Source organism: Pseudomyrmex gracilis, unplaced genomic scaffold (assembly GCF_002006095.1).
Source record: "Pseudomyrmex gracilis isolate BER0280 unplaced genomic scaffold, ASM200609v1 scaffold_2061, whole genome shotgun sequence".
Lineage (NCBI taxonomy): Eukaryota > Metazoa > Arthropoda > Insecta > Hymenoptera > Formicidae > Pseudomyrmex > Pseudomyrmex gracilis.
The window spans coordinates 1-15,673 of record NW_018022645.1 but is presented as its reverse complement, the minus strand read 5'-3'; the positions used below and the strand labels follow the sequence as shown (position 1 = coordinate 15,673).

General features: G+C 34.8%; 2 protein-coding genes across 4 annotated transcripts; both read right to left on the bottom strand.

Annotated features, from left to right (window-relative positions):
* Positions 1–818: 818 nt before the first annotated feature.
* LOC109862610 (phosphatidylinositide phosphatase SAC2) lies at positions 819–13,517 on the bottom strand. 3 transcript variants are annotated; one of them, XM_020442689.1, is made up of 14 exons: positions 13,101–13,517; positions 10,593–10,647; positions 9,897–10,273; positions 9,544–9,807; positions 9,043–9,197; positions 8,766–8,938; positions 8,488–8,680; positions 8,067–8,394; positions 7,908–7,978; positions 7,458–7,682; positions 6,827–7,048; positions 6,048–6,361; positions 5,743–5,952; positions 819–5,652 (listed from the first exon to the last, which is right to left on the bottom strand). In XM_020442689.1, exons 3-14 carry the CDS (start codon positions 10,230–10,232, stop codon positions 4,667–4,669), a joined length of 3,477 nt encoding a protein of 1,158 aa, XP_020298278.1. In that variant the 5' UTR covers positions 10,233–10,273; positions 10,593–10,647; positions 13,101–13,517; the 3' UTR covers positions 819–4,666. The 3 variants fall into 3 exon arrangements, with proteins under 3 accessions (XP_020298278.1, XP_020298276.1, XP_020298279.1); XM_020442687.1 differs by lacking the exon at positions 13,101–13,517 and having other exon boundaries at positions 10,593–10,940; XM_020442690.1 differs by lacking the exons at positions 7,458–7,682; positions 13,101–13,517 and having other exon boundaries at positions 10,593–10,939.
* Positions 13,518–13,631: 114 nt separating this feature from the next.
* LOC109862611 (ubiquitin-like domain-containing CTD phosphatase 1) lies at positions 13,632–15,601 on the bottom strand. Its single transcript, XM_020442691.1, has 2 exons — positions 15,294–15,601; positions 13,632–14,967 (listed from the first exon to the last, which is right to left on the bottom strand). Exons 1-2 carry the CDS (start codon positions 15,565–15,567, stop codon positions 14,129–14,131), a joined length of 1,113 nt encoding a protein of 370 aa, XP_020298280.1. The 5' UTR covers positions 15,568–15,601; the 3' UTR covers positions 13,632–14,128.
* Positions 15,602–15,673: the final 72 nt, after the last annotated feature.

The window sequence follows — 15,673 nt, the reverse complement described above, 5'->3', positions numbered from 1 at the left end:
ATCACCAAATCTGTGCTGGATTTGGTGCGTCACTTTGGCTTTGCTTTGCTAGTGGCAGACTTGTTATGATTTTGGTCTCATTTTGACATCTCACATGTTTGACAGATATGGTCGCCAAACCATATCCTAATGAGGACACAGATGGATATGGATTTGGTCTACTAATTTCGCCGGCGGTTGGTGACAAAACTGCGACATCTCGCAACCAAATTGTTTGCTGGGTTATTTTTTGCATTGTACATTACATTTAATCTCTGTTTTTAATTCTTATTTCTAATATTTTCTCTATTGTGCTCAGGCCCTTAGTCGCTGAATATTGGCTTTGGCGCCTTCACAGTCCCCAGATGCGTTCAGATTCTCGAGCCTACCGAGACCACCCGTTAGTAGCTCCGCCCACTCCCGGTTCACCCTACTCTCATCCGCCGAGTGAGAAATCTGAACGCACCCAAGAAGAGGGTCGAAATTACGAAAAAAACACCCAGTTTTAAATTTCGATTCTGACGAAAAAACTTTAAACACTTATCTTCACGTTTGAAAGTTATAAATATGGCACATTTTCAAGAAATCACAGTTTTGACATTGATTCTATACATTTTGACATTGGCGCGAGCAATAGATCTACTGTTCTTGATGGAGTTTAGATCGATTTGCAGTCTGTAAACACTTTTTTTGCGACTTTGAAATTTTAAAGCTGGCAGTATCTTTGAAAAGTATCTTTGAAAAATCAAATTTTGACTTTAGTCTTTATATATCTTTGTATCAGAACAATTAAGTGTTTTTAATGCATTGTTTAAAGTAAAAAAAAGTCAACTCCACGATTCACAAGTTAATATGTTTTATTATTTGTTCTAGAAGTGCTCTCAATGGTTGGTGGTTGGCGTGTACGCAAAATTTTTTGTTTTAACGAGAACCTTATAGGTAATACAAGTCATATCAAGCTTTTCTACAGGTTCTACGATCGAGGTTTTTGATGTGTAAGAGATTTAAATCCCGCAAGAACTAAGTAAATTAGATAAGTGAAAAAAATAACTTTAACGTAAATATTTTTGGAAGAAAGAGATTGAAAAATATATTTATGAGCATGATTTAGATACAAGATTTTTACAATTTTGATGTACATTATGCAATCACTGATTTCAAAGATTAATAATTTTGTTTCTTCATAGAATCACTCTATTAATTCATGTATTTCTTGCGAGACACGCGCGCGCGTGTGTGTTTTGTATAAATTCCCCCGTAGCATCGTTAGTAGCACAAACGTTTCTGCAACGGGTTTTCCAAAACTTAGCAACGTTTCGTTAAACGTTTCTAAAACGTCGTAGTAACGTAGCGGAAACGTCGAAATGTCCGCTTTTTTAAGTTTTGGTCCGATTTTGTTGAAACGTATAAGAAACGTTGCCCGATAAGTTGCAAAGTTGTTACTGTTTAAATTTTTATAAACATTGTAAAATACATTTTTAAAATCATGCAGGTTTTGTCTGCTCACCAACCATTCTCCGTAATCATTACTTAAGTAATCACTCCTTCCTGGAGAATGGTTAAGCAGGCAAACCTTGCATGGTTGATTAATTGTATTTTACAATGTTTATAAAAATTTAAACATTAACAACTTTGCAACTTATCGGGCAACGTTTCTTATATGTTTCAACGAAATCGGACCGAAACTTAAAAAGCGGACATTTCGACGTTTCCGCTACGTTACTACGACGTTTTAGAAACGTTTAACGAAACGTTGCTAAGTTTTGGAAAATCCGTTGCAGAAACGTTTGTGCTACTAACGATGCTATGTGGGAAGTTATAACTACTATAAAAACCGTGATAAAACACACATCACACAAATTCAATACAATAAATTTGCATTAGACCTTACACTGCATTTGTCAAATAAAAAGTAACAATCACACCTTTTAATTTAACTCACTAACTTTTAATTTAAATAAATAATTTTTTTGATCATATCAAAACAAATAAGCTTGTGGTAACAAAGTCAAAATTAAGATCTCATAATGAGTACTTGGAAAAAAACAGCCTTTATATTTTTATTCTAAAGCGTAGCTAAATCTCTTTCAGAATTCACACAGTCTTATCAGTTTTATCTTTTCTCGTATGTGACTTGTGTGTATTCTGTAAAATTGTATCACAGACTATTATATATATTTATGGTAAAAGGAACGTTCGCTAAAAGTATATATACGAGCTTAAGTTTGTTTCTGTCAATGCATTTGCACACGTTGACGGGAATTGAAATTCTGTGGTGTTAATGACACAATATTATTTACAGTTAGAGTAGGCAATGCAACATCTTGTTTGTTTATAGAGATTCTCCCTATTATATAAAATACGAAATTTGCGCTATATTTGCTCCTAAATCCTCCTACATCACTGATTTGCACACACGTATAATTTACTTGGTTTTGTGAATAGCACATGCTCTATATAATACTGAATGTGTTTTGCTGAGTCTATAAATACTTTATGATTCTGCAACAGCTATTAAAGCATCTAAAATTATAACAAAACAATAAACAAATATACAATTACAATTACACGCACATAGTTGTGCTACGTATTTAAACTATATTACTTGTTTTCTACATACATAACACATTTATAAAAATTATTAGAAGAATTAATGAGACAATTTATAAGAATTTATAACTTAAAAGAACGTTATTTCAAAAGCTCTTAAGTTTTTCTTTATCTCTTACGTTTTTAGTTTAAAAAACTTTAAAATTATTTACGTTTTAAAAGATCCTATACTTCGTATTTCTCGAAAAAATATTAAGAATTTACAATTTTTCTCTTCGTGTATCAATAATGTCACTCCTCTTTCCATATGTTGTACGTATGTTTTACTAAACTATGTTTAAATCATTCACTGTATTTACATAATTGACTATAAAGCTTCTCTTCCCTGTACAAATAAATCATCTCACTTGCATTGTAAGTTACTTTTCTTTCTCGTACAAGGTGACGAAAAAGTACCAGAACATCTGAACTCGGAAAATATAAGATTTATAAAAAAATGTTTCAGACAAAAGTTATAGGGTTTAAAAAGATCTATTTACTGATCTTATCAGTTTGACTTTGGGTGACACTAAAAAGGACTGGTCAAAGGTCACATCAATTTTTTTTAACGAAACATTGTATTTTTCATTTCAGAATCTAATAGCTGGTGTCAAGTGCTTTTCAAAACATTATAATAAAGTTATTTTTCATTAAATACTTTCCGAGTTATAAGAGTTGAAAGTTACAATACCGCTGACATTAGCATTAGTCAAGGTGTACCTCGTGGAGGAGTGGTGTCCTTGAACTTAAGGTCGATGTTCAAGGTCATTGAAAGGTCAAGTCGAGATTTTTTATGGGAATCCCTATTTCTGTATCGAGAAAAAAGGATGTTAAAAAGTGGTCGATTTTTGCCCCCGGTATAGCAAGTAAAATTCGAGTGATTTTTTATAGATTTTTTGTCGTAGAATTACATGACGTTCTATTATGATTCTATAAAAAAACACTTGAAGTTTATATGCCACACCGAGAATAAAAATCGACCACTTTTTAACATCCTTTTTTATGTTCAGTTACGTTGTTTTTTTTAGAGATCAAAGTGAGTTAAAGCAAGATGAAGATCACATCCAATCGATTAAAGTAAGATGAAGATCATCGCATAAGTAACAAAAATTGATGTGACCTTGACCTGACCTTTTCAGTGCCACCAAGGTCAAACTGATAAGATCAGTAATTAGATCTTTTTAAGTCCTATAACTTTTGTCTGAAACATTTTTTATAAAACTTATATTTTCCGATTTATTCAGGTGTTACGGTACTTTTTCATCACCTTGTATATAAAGAGTGAACATGAACATACTAGTATGCACATTAATAAAAAAAATATACGTATGTAAGAAAAATATCTCGATACTGGGAGAAAATTTCATAATATTGTACATCGAAAAAATGCTCATATACCATTAATTCAGATTGGTCGCATTTAAATACGGTCGCTAAAAATGTCAGAAAAATGTTATTAAAAATGTAAAAATATGCCCAAAAAATTGTTAGCTAATATGTAGTAAAATTTACATAGACAACGCGGTTCAAGAAAACAGTGCTAAAAGCTAGCACGATCCCGCATAATAGCAATATACAGACACTGTTCGAAATTTATAAACTTGCACATCTCAAACCAATTAACTAATAAATATATATTGACCGTATTGTACTTTGTGTTATTCTTATCTGCTCTGTTAAAGTTTCTTTCCGAGTGTTTTGTTCTGATTGTTTCACATTGATAATACTACATTTGTGAAGTGTGAAAATATACGAAATAGGTGCAGTGAGATAGATTTTTTAAAGATTTTCTACAAAACACGATCAAATTTATATGCTACTTGTCTATATATATTTATATACGTGATATTTTTCTCATATTATTAAACTACACGCGATCTATGTGATAAAACCGCCTATAATACAACCTTTCAATACGTTATTTTTTTCTTTGTTTTTTTCTTTTTGTTTTAAGAATGCATAATGGCACTCGTGTCTCGCTATATGATATCGAATTCATAACGTCTTCAATCTCGTTACGTACATGTTAATAAAAGCTCTAGATTGATATTTAATCACGAATTGCGATCAGAAAGCTGGTCATTCGGGTAGTAAAAGTTTACAAAGCAATAAGTCTAGATTGACAGGAGGCCCATCTTTCCTGAAGTTTTCGTCGCTCTTCCATATGCTGTTCCGACAAATTTCGCATTACGTGAACTGTCTTCAGCTTTCTAGGATCTAAATTAGCTCCTAATGTTTGAACACCTTTAGCAAGTTTCGAGAATGGCAACAAGATATCCTTTGCTGTAGACGCTACCGGACTAGTAACGCTCGCGATGTTCTCTTTGATGGATTTCAAGGCGGACTCGCTTTGAGACGATGTGATGTTCAACGTCAAGTCCTGCTCGGAAGCCGATCTTTTTTTCTCGTCCAATCTGTTGTCCGTTTGAAGAGTGTTCTTTGTATTAGTCGATGCCTTATTGTCGACATCCCCGGTCGAGTGACTGATGTTCTTGGAAAGCGAAAGCGTTGACGGTGGAATCATTCGTTCCCTCTCTTCATTTAGATTGTCTCCCATGTCATATACCGTTATCTCCGGCGTAGTTGCGGTGGTTTTCTGCGGCGAAGCGCTGAGAGTACTGGTGCCGGATCCAGTTTGCGGTATCAGATGCAGCGCGTCGATAGCCACGTCAGGTTTCAAATTCAGATTCCTGTTTTGATGCCTCGCGGATAATTCCACGTTCACATTGGTTTCACAAACATCGCCGTCCACGACGCCGCTGTTCTTTACACCCATGATAATGCCAATCAACGGCGTATAAGCTTCCATCAGATGTTTATCGTGACTGAAGTTCGCGGGCTTTTCAACGTGTATACGCGATATTTCGATATTTTCCTCGCTACTGCTGCTACTGCTGTATTTCTCTTTTTCGTTGCCCGAGATGTCTCTGCTACCGACAGTAAAGATCGGCTTTGACGACTGCACCTCTGTTTTCTTGCTACTTGCTTCTATGCTTTTGGACAAGTCAATCGGCTTTTTCGCGCCGAAACTCAGTTTGTTCAGTTTGCTGAACTGCTCCGACATGTTGCTCAATGCTTTTGTGCCTAAAAGTGTTCAATGTTATTGAAATAGTTACACATGGAGCATATCGTATGCAAGTACAGAAACAATTAAACTTATCTCTTAAAACAAACCTGCAGTTTTTAGAGCGAGCAACTGTGTTTCTGACACGTTTCTCGTTAGTTCCGGAAACGATGAGATATCTAATAACCCAGTAGATCCCTTAACATTTACTAATTTACTCTTTCTCTTGTCTAACGCAACGTTCACAGCTACGGGAACCTTTGGCAAACCTGCGATCTCCATAGCAATCGAAATTGCTTCGCAAATTGCTTTTAAAGACTCTAATAATATAAAAACCATATCATGCATATAAAATTCGTCAAGGTAAGATCAACATGTAAAATCGTGACAAAAAATAATTATCACTACTTATTACCTATGCTTTCCTCTTCGGTTTTGATCACGACAGCCATGTTGTTAAAAAATCTTAAATTTGTACTACGAAACATGTGAAAGTAGCCACACTCGCCGTTCACTTTGTAATTAATTCTAATACAATGGTAATGCTTATTCTTGAAGAACGAGACAGTGTTTTCGGGCTGACCAAATTCAATCAGAACGATGTCATGTAATGAAACTCTTTGGTAGTTTGTAACTTTGTCAATCTGATCGTCGTAATCCGCCACGTAATAACTGTCACGCGTCAGTATCAAGATAGTGTCCATTTCCGTTTCCGTAGGATCACCCGTACTATAAAACAAAAACTTTGGTTTACATACACATGTGTAAACATGTGTATTATATAAATTGTATAATTACAAAAAAAAACAAAACACTTTTATAATAAAAGAAACAATTAGAGAATCTTTAGGTTCTGAACTTTAAACTAGAAATATATAAACGGTAATAATAGCCGTTGGGTGATGTGCGGAAATATGTGTGTATATATATATGTATTCATGTGTAAATCTTACACGTGAGTTTTTGAATAAAAATTTCAATTCTTAAATTCATATAGGATGCAATATTTGCATCACATATATGAGAGACCCCGTATACTACCCTAATTTTATACACACATATTTCCGCACAACATCCAACGAATGGCTCTTATTACCGTTTATATATTTCTAATAAAAAAAAAATATTTTCATTATAAAATTCAGTCAATTAAAAGTGATATTCAGTTTTTCAAATATATTTGCTTGTACGTACACAGGATCGGCATCGATAACTCCCCAACTGCCTAGAATAATTTCGGGATCAGGTATCAATAGTTTTTTACAGTCTTCGATTAGTAATTTCACGTGAATCGCAGTCGCCGCGTTATCTTCCTCTTCCGTGCGTTCTAGAAATACTTCCTCGCTCACTGAATTTCCCAACATCATATCAATTGTCGCTTGTCTGTAGACATCCTTGAAGCGATTCAAATAATATCTGCAAAAGAAACAGTTGCATACAATTTTAATTCCGCACACAAGTGACAAAATTTGAAGAATGACTTAGAAAGACTTAGACAGTAAAAAAAAAGAGTATCTCATTCAAAGTTTATAAGATAAATTATATTTTATACATATATATAAAAGAAATTGTTCAAAGAAAGCAACTTTTTTTATAAAGATGATTGGTCTGTAAATCAAACTGAATTCTTAAAACAAAATAAGGGAAAATATCAGGTTACAAAGTTGAACATGCAAAATAATTTTTGAAACAAAAACAGCTTTTCATGCTAGCGATATTTTATTATGCCGCATAATTTAATGTGTAAGAACAATTGAGTTAATTTTGGAACACATATTTCTTCTGCGCGTTGCTGAAAGAGAAAAGTTAAAAGCAAGCAACGAACCTTAATAAATTATAGAGAGCAGTGGCATAAAGGAAGTCGGGAAGAGTAGCGATTTGAAGTTGTACATTTGGTGGTTTCATAGGTATAAGTTCGAGACAGCAATTATCAAAGATATCTAAATAGTGTGACCAATCGTTGTTCAGTTGATCAACGTCGATTGGGTTTCCTAGCAGCGTGTCTATTGCCGACTGACGTAAGTCGTCCATAAAGTGTTGCTGATAATATCTATGGGAAAACGAGAAAGGCCAATGTCAGGCTGCTATAGAGCAAAAAAACTCTTTTTCAAATATCTAACTTCAAGATATTATTCTTCCACGCGTGATGAAGTCTGACTCTTTGTGTGTTGCGCAAGATGTTGAAGATGAAAATAGAAAATGAATAAAAACAATGAGGGAGATCAAGCGGATATGTAAAATAAAGGAGAAGGATAATATAAACGTAGTTTCCTACCTGTTTGCAGAATTCATGCCATCTTTCATCAGCCCGGTAAACTTTCTCTCTCCGGTACGCGTGTAATCTCCCTGTAAATGATAATAAATCGTGTAATCGCAATCGAGGTACGAAGTCTGATAAGACACACTTTTCACAGACAATTTGACATGTACGGACCTTCAAAGCGTTCGTTCCTGCATATTGCTTGCTAATAATATCCCCATTATTAGCCCAAAGCGATTGGAAAGTCTGTCTAATGTTTGCAGGCAGAGTTCCATCGGGCGGTATTAGTCCTAGTTTTGAGAACTGCATTTCCATAACAGCTTTACCCAGAGCAGTTTGCACCACGTTTGTTCTATCTAAGCAATCTATGCAATTAACGCGGAATACGCCCTTTTGCGTGCAAATCGTACCTTGTTTATCGCGCCAGCAGTAACCCATATCTGCTAGCACGGTAGCCAGTGCATTAACCAAAATAGACACGTTTTCGAAATGCATTCCCCGACTGCGTTAGGGCAGAAAAATGTTTCAAGATGTAACATAATCACGCAACAATGATAAAAAGCATGATAAAGATGATCTCGCTCGAAGTACTTACCAATACTCGTGAAAGTCAAAGGTGGTATACATTATATCCGCATGATTATAGTTAAACACATGGTTGCTGTAAGCTTCCCAAATTATCTTTTCTTTGCCGGATTGCTCGACCAGATTCACGATACAAATAGGACCGTACAATGCAAGCTCTTCGCCAAAATGCTTCTCAAATGCCACTTGCGTTTCAACCTCGTCTGTGTAACAATCGAAGAGTATCAGATGTAATTATTTGTGTTCTGCTTGCGAAGTACATAAATGATTTCTCTTTTGCATGTATACCTTTGTCGATTCTTGGTGGTGGTTTATATTTGTATCCCGGTTGCGACCAATACACTGGAACACTTCCTCGTACTTGTACAAAGGACACTTGATGATCGTGATACCAAACTAGCTGTTCAGTTTCAACATAATTCGCACACTTGCCGTTATCGTCTACTCCGCGTCTTTTGTACCTGTATGACATTACATTTAGATGTAGTTAATCACAATGTGCTTTAACGTAATCAGAGCAGGATGAAATTGGTAAACCAAAACTATATACATAGACAAAGATTACCTGGTTCCAGCTCGGAATCTACTCCTTCTCGATATAATTGCCAAATTAAAAGTTTCTTGCTGTGGTTGCTCGTCAAAGCCCACTTCAACTATACATTTTTCTATTTGAACGTAGCCTTGAATGATCGGTAATATCCAACAGTTTGCTTTATCTGTCTACAGGTGATAGTTTAGATAAGAAAAATTGTAACTGATAACGCAAAACAATAACTGATTGTTGTTATTGCACATACAGTTGATTTCAGGACGATAGTTATACTTGAAAGTTATTATATAAGTATAGATGTAAGTAGAAATATATTAAATTAATATAAAAATATATAAGACTGTATCTCATACACGACCAACTTGTATTTACTGCTCGTATCGGCCCTTTAACTCAATTTATAAAAATATATGTTTCATATAACAAGTTTTGTGCTATTGTTCAAAAAGAGTATTTATATGTTTCTTTATAAAGTCACCTGTGAGTAAAAATACAGATTTTTTAACAGCTACTAACATTCAAATTGATGATGTCATGTAACATGTGCTTATTCCAAAAGAATCTGTCATCTACGCGCTGCCACAACGGCTTATCTTGATCGCTTTGATTTTGCTGAGACTCCACTATACATTGTCGTTGCAAGCTGTTGGTGATGTCACCAGTTTGGCAAAAGAAGAAAGAATCAGTTTCCGTAAATATCTTGTTCAATTCTTCTAATATTCTCTTTTCGAATCTTTCCTTGTCCTTCACTATGCTACGTTTTGTTACTGTAGATTTTACCTGCGAATCAGGAGGAATATTGAAGTTTTCAATCACACAAGATATCTCAAACAAATCAACATATGTTGCCATTGATGTAGACGTCTTACTTGAGACGTAGCTAACGCAGCTGCTTGCTGAGTAGTATTTTTTATAGTATTCGTGGCGTTTTTTATTGTACCCCAAGTTTTTGCTAGAGCTGCTTTCTGCGGCACATCAAACAAGCCGCCGTTTCCCTTTTTCTTTAGCACATACTGATGCTTCTTGCAAGGTAACAGGCCAACATCTGTGTTCTCAGTACCGATGTGTAAAAATGCTATAGATTTGATTTTGTAGACAACATGACCACCGTGCAATTCTCCTGCTGGTGTGACATCCTTTATAAGCATCAGGCGAGGCTCCAGCACTGATGCTTGCTCAATCTTTCCCACTATACCGTAAAACATTCCCAGACATTCCAAATCTTTTGGCGTGGCCCATTCCCAATCTGTAAAATTCTTTTGGTTTTGATAAAGCCATCACAATATTATGAATATTGAAAATAATCTAATATATTTTATGATACAATATTTTTTTAATTATTAATTATTAATGTTAATTATGAATAATTTTTTTATCAGGATATTAGAACAATTAATCTATTTCTGATTATATATCTTCATGTTACATATATAATCCGCACAAACATATTCCGTCCGCTTTAAATAAAAAATAGATTCGAAAGCTCACGCGACATCGTAATTGTGTTTGACAAGAGACGCTTCGTATGCACTCGTATGTCAAACGCAATTATACGGAAAACTTACCCGATTTTGCAGCGAATTCGCCAGTATACTTGTCACACCAGAGGCTATGCCGCTCCTTCACAAAGATAAAATGAGTGTCAGTGCGAAACAGCTCCATTCTGCTTCCTCGCCAGTTTTGATAGTTAACAGTTTGACGTTTCCACGTCGGACACAAATATCCGCCTACCACCAAGCGCTCGCCATATTGCTCATCAGTCGTTCATGACTAACACACATTCACTCAACCAATTTTGCTTTTCGGGATGGGAAACGACAAGTGCGACATGAATCAATTCTGTTTCTTATCGAGCCATATGAAGCAACCAATTGCTCTCGAAAAATGTAAATTTGTAAAAGAAACATTTCAAAATCTCAGTTTTATGTTTTAAAGAAAATCATAATTTGTCAGTTTTTAATAATTTTAAATATATATCTTTTATATAATAAACATTATAAAAAAATTAAAGTACACGTAAATCTGTTATAAAGTAAACAACATAGAATGAGTGGATAGAATAAATAAATCTGTTAATAAAGCAAATAAGTAGAATAAGTTTTGATCTGCAAATACAGTTTTGATTGTAAATATACATTTTATAGTGTGTGCAGACGATATCTAAAAATTTTGAGGAAACCAGACAAGAAATCGATCTATTAAATAAAGTCCTTATTTTAATAAGTTTTATTATACAATCACTATGTATATGTGTGTATATATATATATACACACATATATACATACACATATATAACACGTTATCTTACTGTTGATTTTTATAATATTTTGAAGTTTTATATGAAAAATGTAAACAGCTTTATAGTAAAATGTTAAGAAGAAATTTTTAATAATAATTAAGTCCATCGATGCTAACGTGTAATAAGCTTTTAAATAGCTAGATATCATGATAATTGAATAATCGCCGCGGAGCATATTACGCGTTAACGTTAGAGTAAACCACGCATTATATCTATTTAGATGTAAAGAATTAAAACTCGCCATCTTGCTTAAAAAAGCAAGTAAACTCGCGATATATATATATACAGTAGCGGACAAAAATTTAAGACGATGAATTGTAATGTAGATTATAAACATGTTACATGAATATTTTTGTTTTATTTGGGTTGTGATTTTGGAATAATCCAACTGTATGTTTGACCTTCTTGATTTCGAAGCGTCGGTTATCAAATATAAATAATATTGAAGTTTCAGCAGTTAGTTTCCTGTGAACGTTTGTAAACAGCGGACATAAGTTTAAGACGATCAGTCTCAAAAGTGATTTTAATGAAATTCTTTGAATATTTTGATTCAAAAATTTCAAAATCAGGGTTTAGTTTAGAAATTTGTACCATGCTTGCTTACAAGCAGTTTCTGATTTATTTATTAAATGTGCTATTTCGGCAAATGTCTTATTTTGCTTTCGTAGCCTTACAACTTGTTCCTTTTCGTTCTCTAGTAAATTCCTCGATTTACTCATACTTTGCTGTTGCGTAGATAAGTTTTAAGCGACGAAAAATAAACTAAACCNTGATTTTGAAATTTTTGAATCAAAATATTCAAAGAATTTCATTAAAATCACTTTTGAGACTGATCGTCTTAAACTTATGTCCGCTGTTTACAAACGTTCACAGGAAACTAACTGCTGAAACTTCAATATTATTTACATTTGATAACCGACGCTTCGAAATCAAGAAAGTCAAACATACAGTTGGATTATTCCAAAATCACAACCCAAATAAAACAAAAATATTCATGTAACATGTTTATAATCTAAATTACAATTCATCGTCTTAAATTTTTGTCCGCTACTGTATGTATATATACCCAGCAAACAATTTCTGTTCTTGACAATTTCGGCGCAGACCTTGGCAACAGAAACTGTTTGCAGAAATGCTACAATACGGAAACACTGCCAAAACTGTTAGCACACAAAAAGAAAAAACGCAACAACTCTGTTGATAAATACATGAGAGTATTGGGGGGTCAAAACGATTTCATATATGTCAGTGAAATTGATAACAAATAGATGGTCGATTGCAAGCAGATCTGCTTTTAACAATACTGTGACCGAACAGTCCGCAAAACCGTACCAGAGATTTGTTTACGACAAAAGTCGGGTCGATCTGTTAACACGTTCGTCGCCCAGCGCGATTCGGCTGAGTTTCGGAAGTATACCCGTCACCCAGATCTGGGTGACGCGGCGACGAACGTGTTAAACGCATTGACGACAGATTACCACCAAACGCCAAGCAGGTCTGTTCGTGTATACGTGCGGACTGTTTGCAATTTGGCGCCAACAGACGATGACCAAACCTATTCCAGATTTTGTTTGTGGCAGATTCTGTCATCATTTCGGTTGCATTTTGACATTTCACATGTTTTGACAGACATGGTTACCAACACATATCCTACTGAGGACACAGATGGATATGGTTTTGTAACCAAAATGTTTGCTGGATATATATATATATATATATATGTGTGTGTGTGTGTGTGTGTGTGTGTGTGTGTGTGTGTATCTATGTACATACCGAGTGTCCGTAAAATTTTGACACAGCCAAAGTATGGAGATTGAGTCAAACTGAATAGAAAAATTATTTGCCATTTTGCAAAATTCGCAATAGTTAATACAAAGTAATAAATGTGTGCCAATGAGCGCGTGAGAAGCGATGGTCCTGACTCTGTAGGCGTAGGTGTGTGACTGTCAGAGCAACGAGAGGCGGAGTGAACAAACGAGCGCGGCGTATGACTCGGCTGATTTCGCGATCAGCCGATATTCAGCGATACGCAAAAGAGCGAGCAGCGCTCGAGGGATAAGAAGCCACTGCTTTCCGCGATCAGCTGATAATCACACGCGCCTACAGAGTCAGGACCATCGCTTCTCACGCGCTTATTGACACACAATTATTACTTTGTATCTCATTAACTATTGCGAATTTTGCAAAATGGCAAATAACTTTTCTATTCAGTTTGACTCAATTTATCTCCATACTTCGGCTGTCAAAATTTTATGGACACCCTGTATATATATATATGTACATATAAAATATATAACGCGTTATATTTTACACACACGCGCGCGCACGTACACGCACACACACACAAAGAATGTATGCAATGCTTTATAATATGTAACATTCACGTACTTGTACTTGATTATTCTTATTATGCATAATTTATAAACGCATGTTTAAAATATAATACAACCGACAGATACATCACACAAATACAAAGGCATGTGAAAATATGTATATTTTTTCATAAATTTCAATATATTATTATCAATTGGAGACAACTAGAAAATTTCTTTGAACTATCGATTAGTTTTCAACCGCGTTGCTCTCACCTGGAATATTAGATAAATCATTTTTTAAAATTTCTCAATACCTTGTTAAAATAGCTGACAAATGCGCTCTTTTATATAGTTTTTATCTCGTTATATACATCATTAGATAACATTGCACAGTCTCTCTGCAGCGAAAAGAGATCTCAGTAGCTCTTTTATGTACTTTTATCAAGAACAATGTATTAGGAAGAAATATAAGCCTTGTATATGTATTTAACTATTTTCATTTTCATTGCTGGTTTGTTCATTACTTATCTGGTTACTTTTCTTGGGCTTATATTCCTCCCATTTTCTGTGATTAAGAGTTTGAAAGTCATCGACATCGGCTATCAATTCTAAATATCTCGACAGCTTCAACAACTCAAAGTCTTTGACTCTGCTGGTGTGAGCATGTTTGAAAGGTTTTATTCTCAATCCCGACTGCGGATTCATTATGAAGTTTCTCCTGATGTCGTCGAACATTATCGTGTTTTTCGCGGAAAACTGCTTGTACTTTCCCCAAATAATGCCCAGTGGTTTCACTCCCACAACGCCGTATTTCGGCGTGTGAACGGTGATCATAGCGAGAACGTCTAAATAAAAAGCTATCTTGTAGTCCGGATGTTTAGAAACTCCTAACAATTTCATCTTTTCATTGATCCACCTCATGCTGGTTGCCGACCAGATGACTATGTCGTAATTCTTATATGCACGTGTCAAGAATTCGTGGAGATACGGACGCATCAGTTGATATCCGCTCTCTGCTACTGATCTGTGATCAAACAGAGTGTAGTCTATATCCAACACAAGGAGTTTCTTACCCTCTCTGAGAGGATTCAGCTCTGTGATCACATAGCGATCGATTCGAAACTGGATCTTACGTAGATTTATCTCAGCTTTCTCTATTTCCACTTCTTCCTCCTCTATATCTAGATCATTAATTACATCAGGTACATCTTCTGGAGCTTGACTAGCCTCAGCAATATCCTCTTCGCGCGAGCCCATCAACATCAACTTGAAGCCAGGCTTCAAATTCAGTTTGCTGATAACATCCTCATCTTGCGCTGCTTTGCCTAATAACAAAGTTTTTGTAAACTTTGTTTTAATGAAAATATTAACAAAAGTTATGTGTAAAAGGGAATTATTTAATAAATTCACATAAATTACACATAAAAGAAAAAACTTTTGAAAACATATAACCGTTCTAATCATGTGCCAGGCACGCAGTGTGATGCGTTCAATTGTAGTATATATAATTTAACTTTTCAAACTAAACAAATTAAATACTATTTGGCTAGATCTTAGGGAAACGATTAAACGAATGTATCACTAACAATTACAGAAGGTGATAAATTATTTAATGAGCAAAAATTCCATCGATAACAATTCAAAACATAACCTTTGAATTTGAGATTTAACAGCTTCTGGCGTTCAGGTCGAACGCCCGTTTCTCTGTGTATACGTTCCTTCAGGGTAAAAACAGTATCATCCTCCTGAATATCGAGAATATCGTACTCTTTTCCGCTCCATTTCACCACAATTCTTAATTCATTCTCCATCCTTCCTTTTGTAATCACGTCACAGAGACAAGAAGCATCGTCGCGAGCGTCGTGAACAAACCGCAATGGCAACCATACACACACACACACACACACACGCACACACATTTGCATTGCATCCTTATTATCGACAGATTTAACGACCGATTCGAATTATCTTTTATCGATCACAAGCAAAAAATTATCGTAGATTGGTATTTTTTTTTTTTTTTTTTTTTTT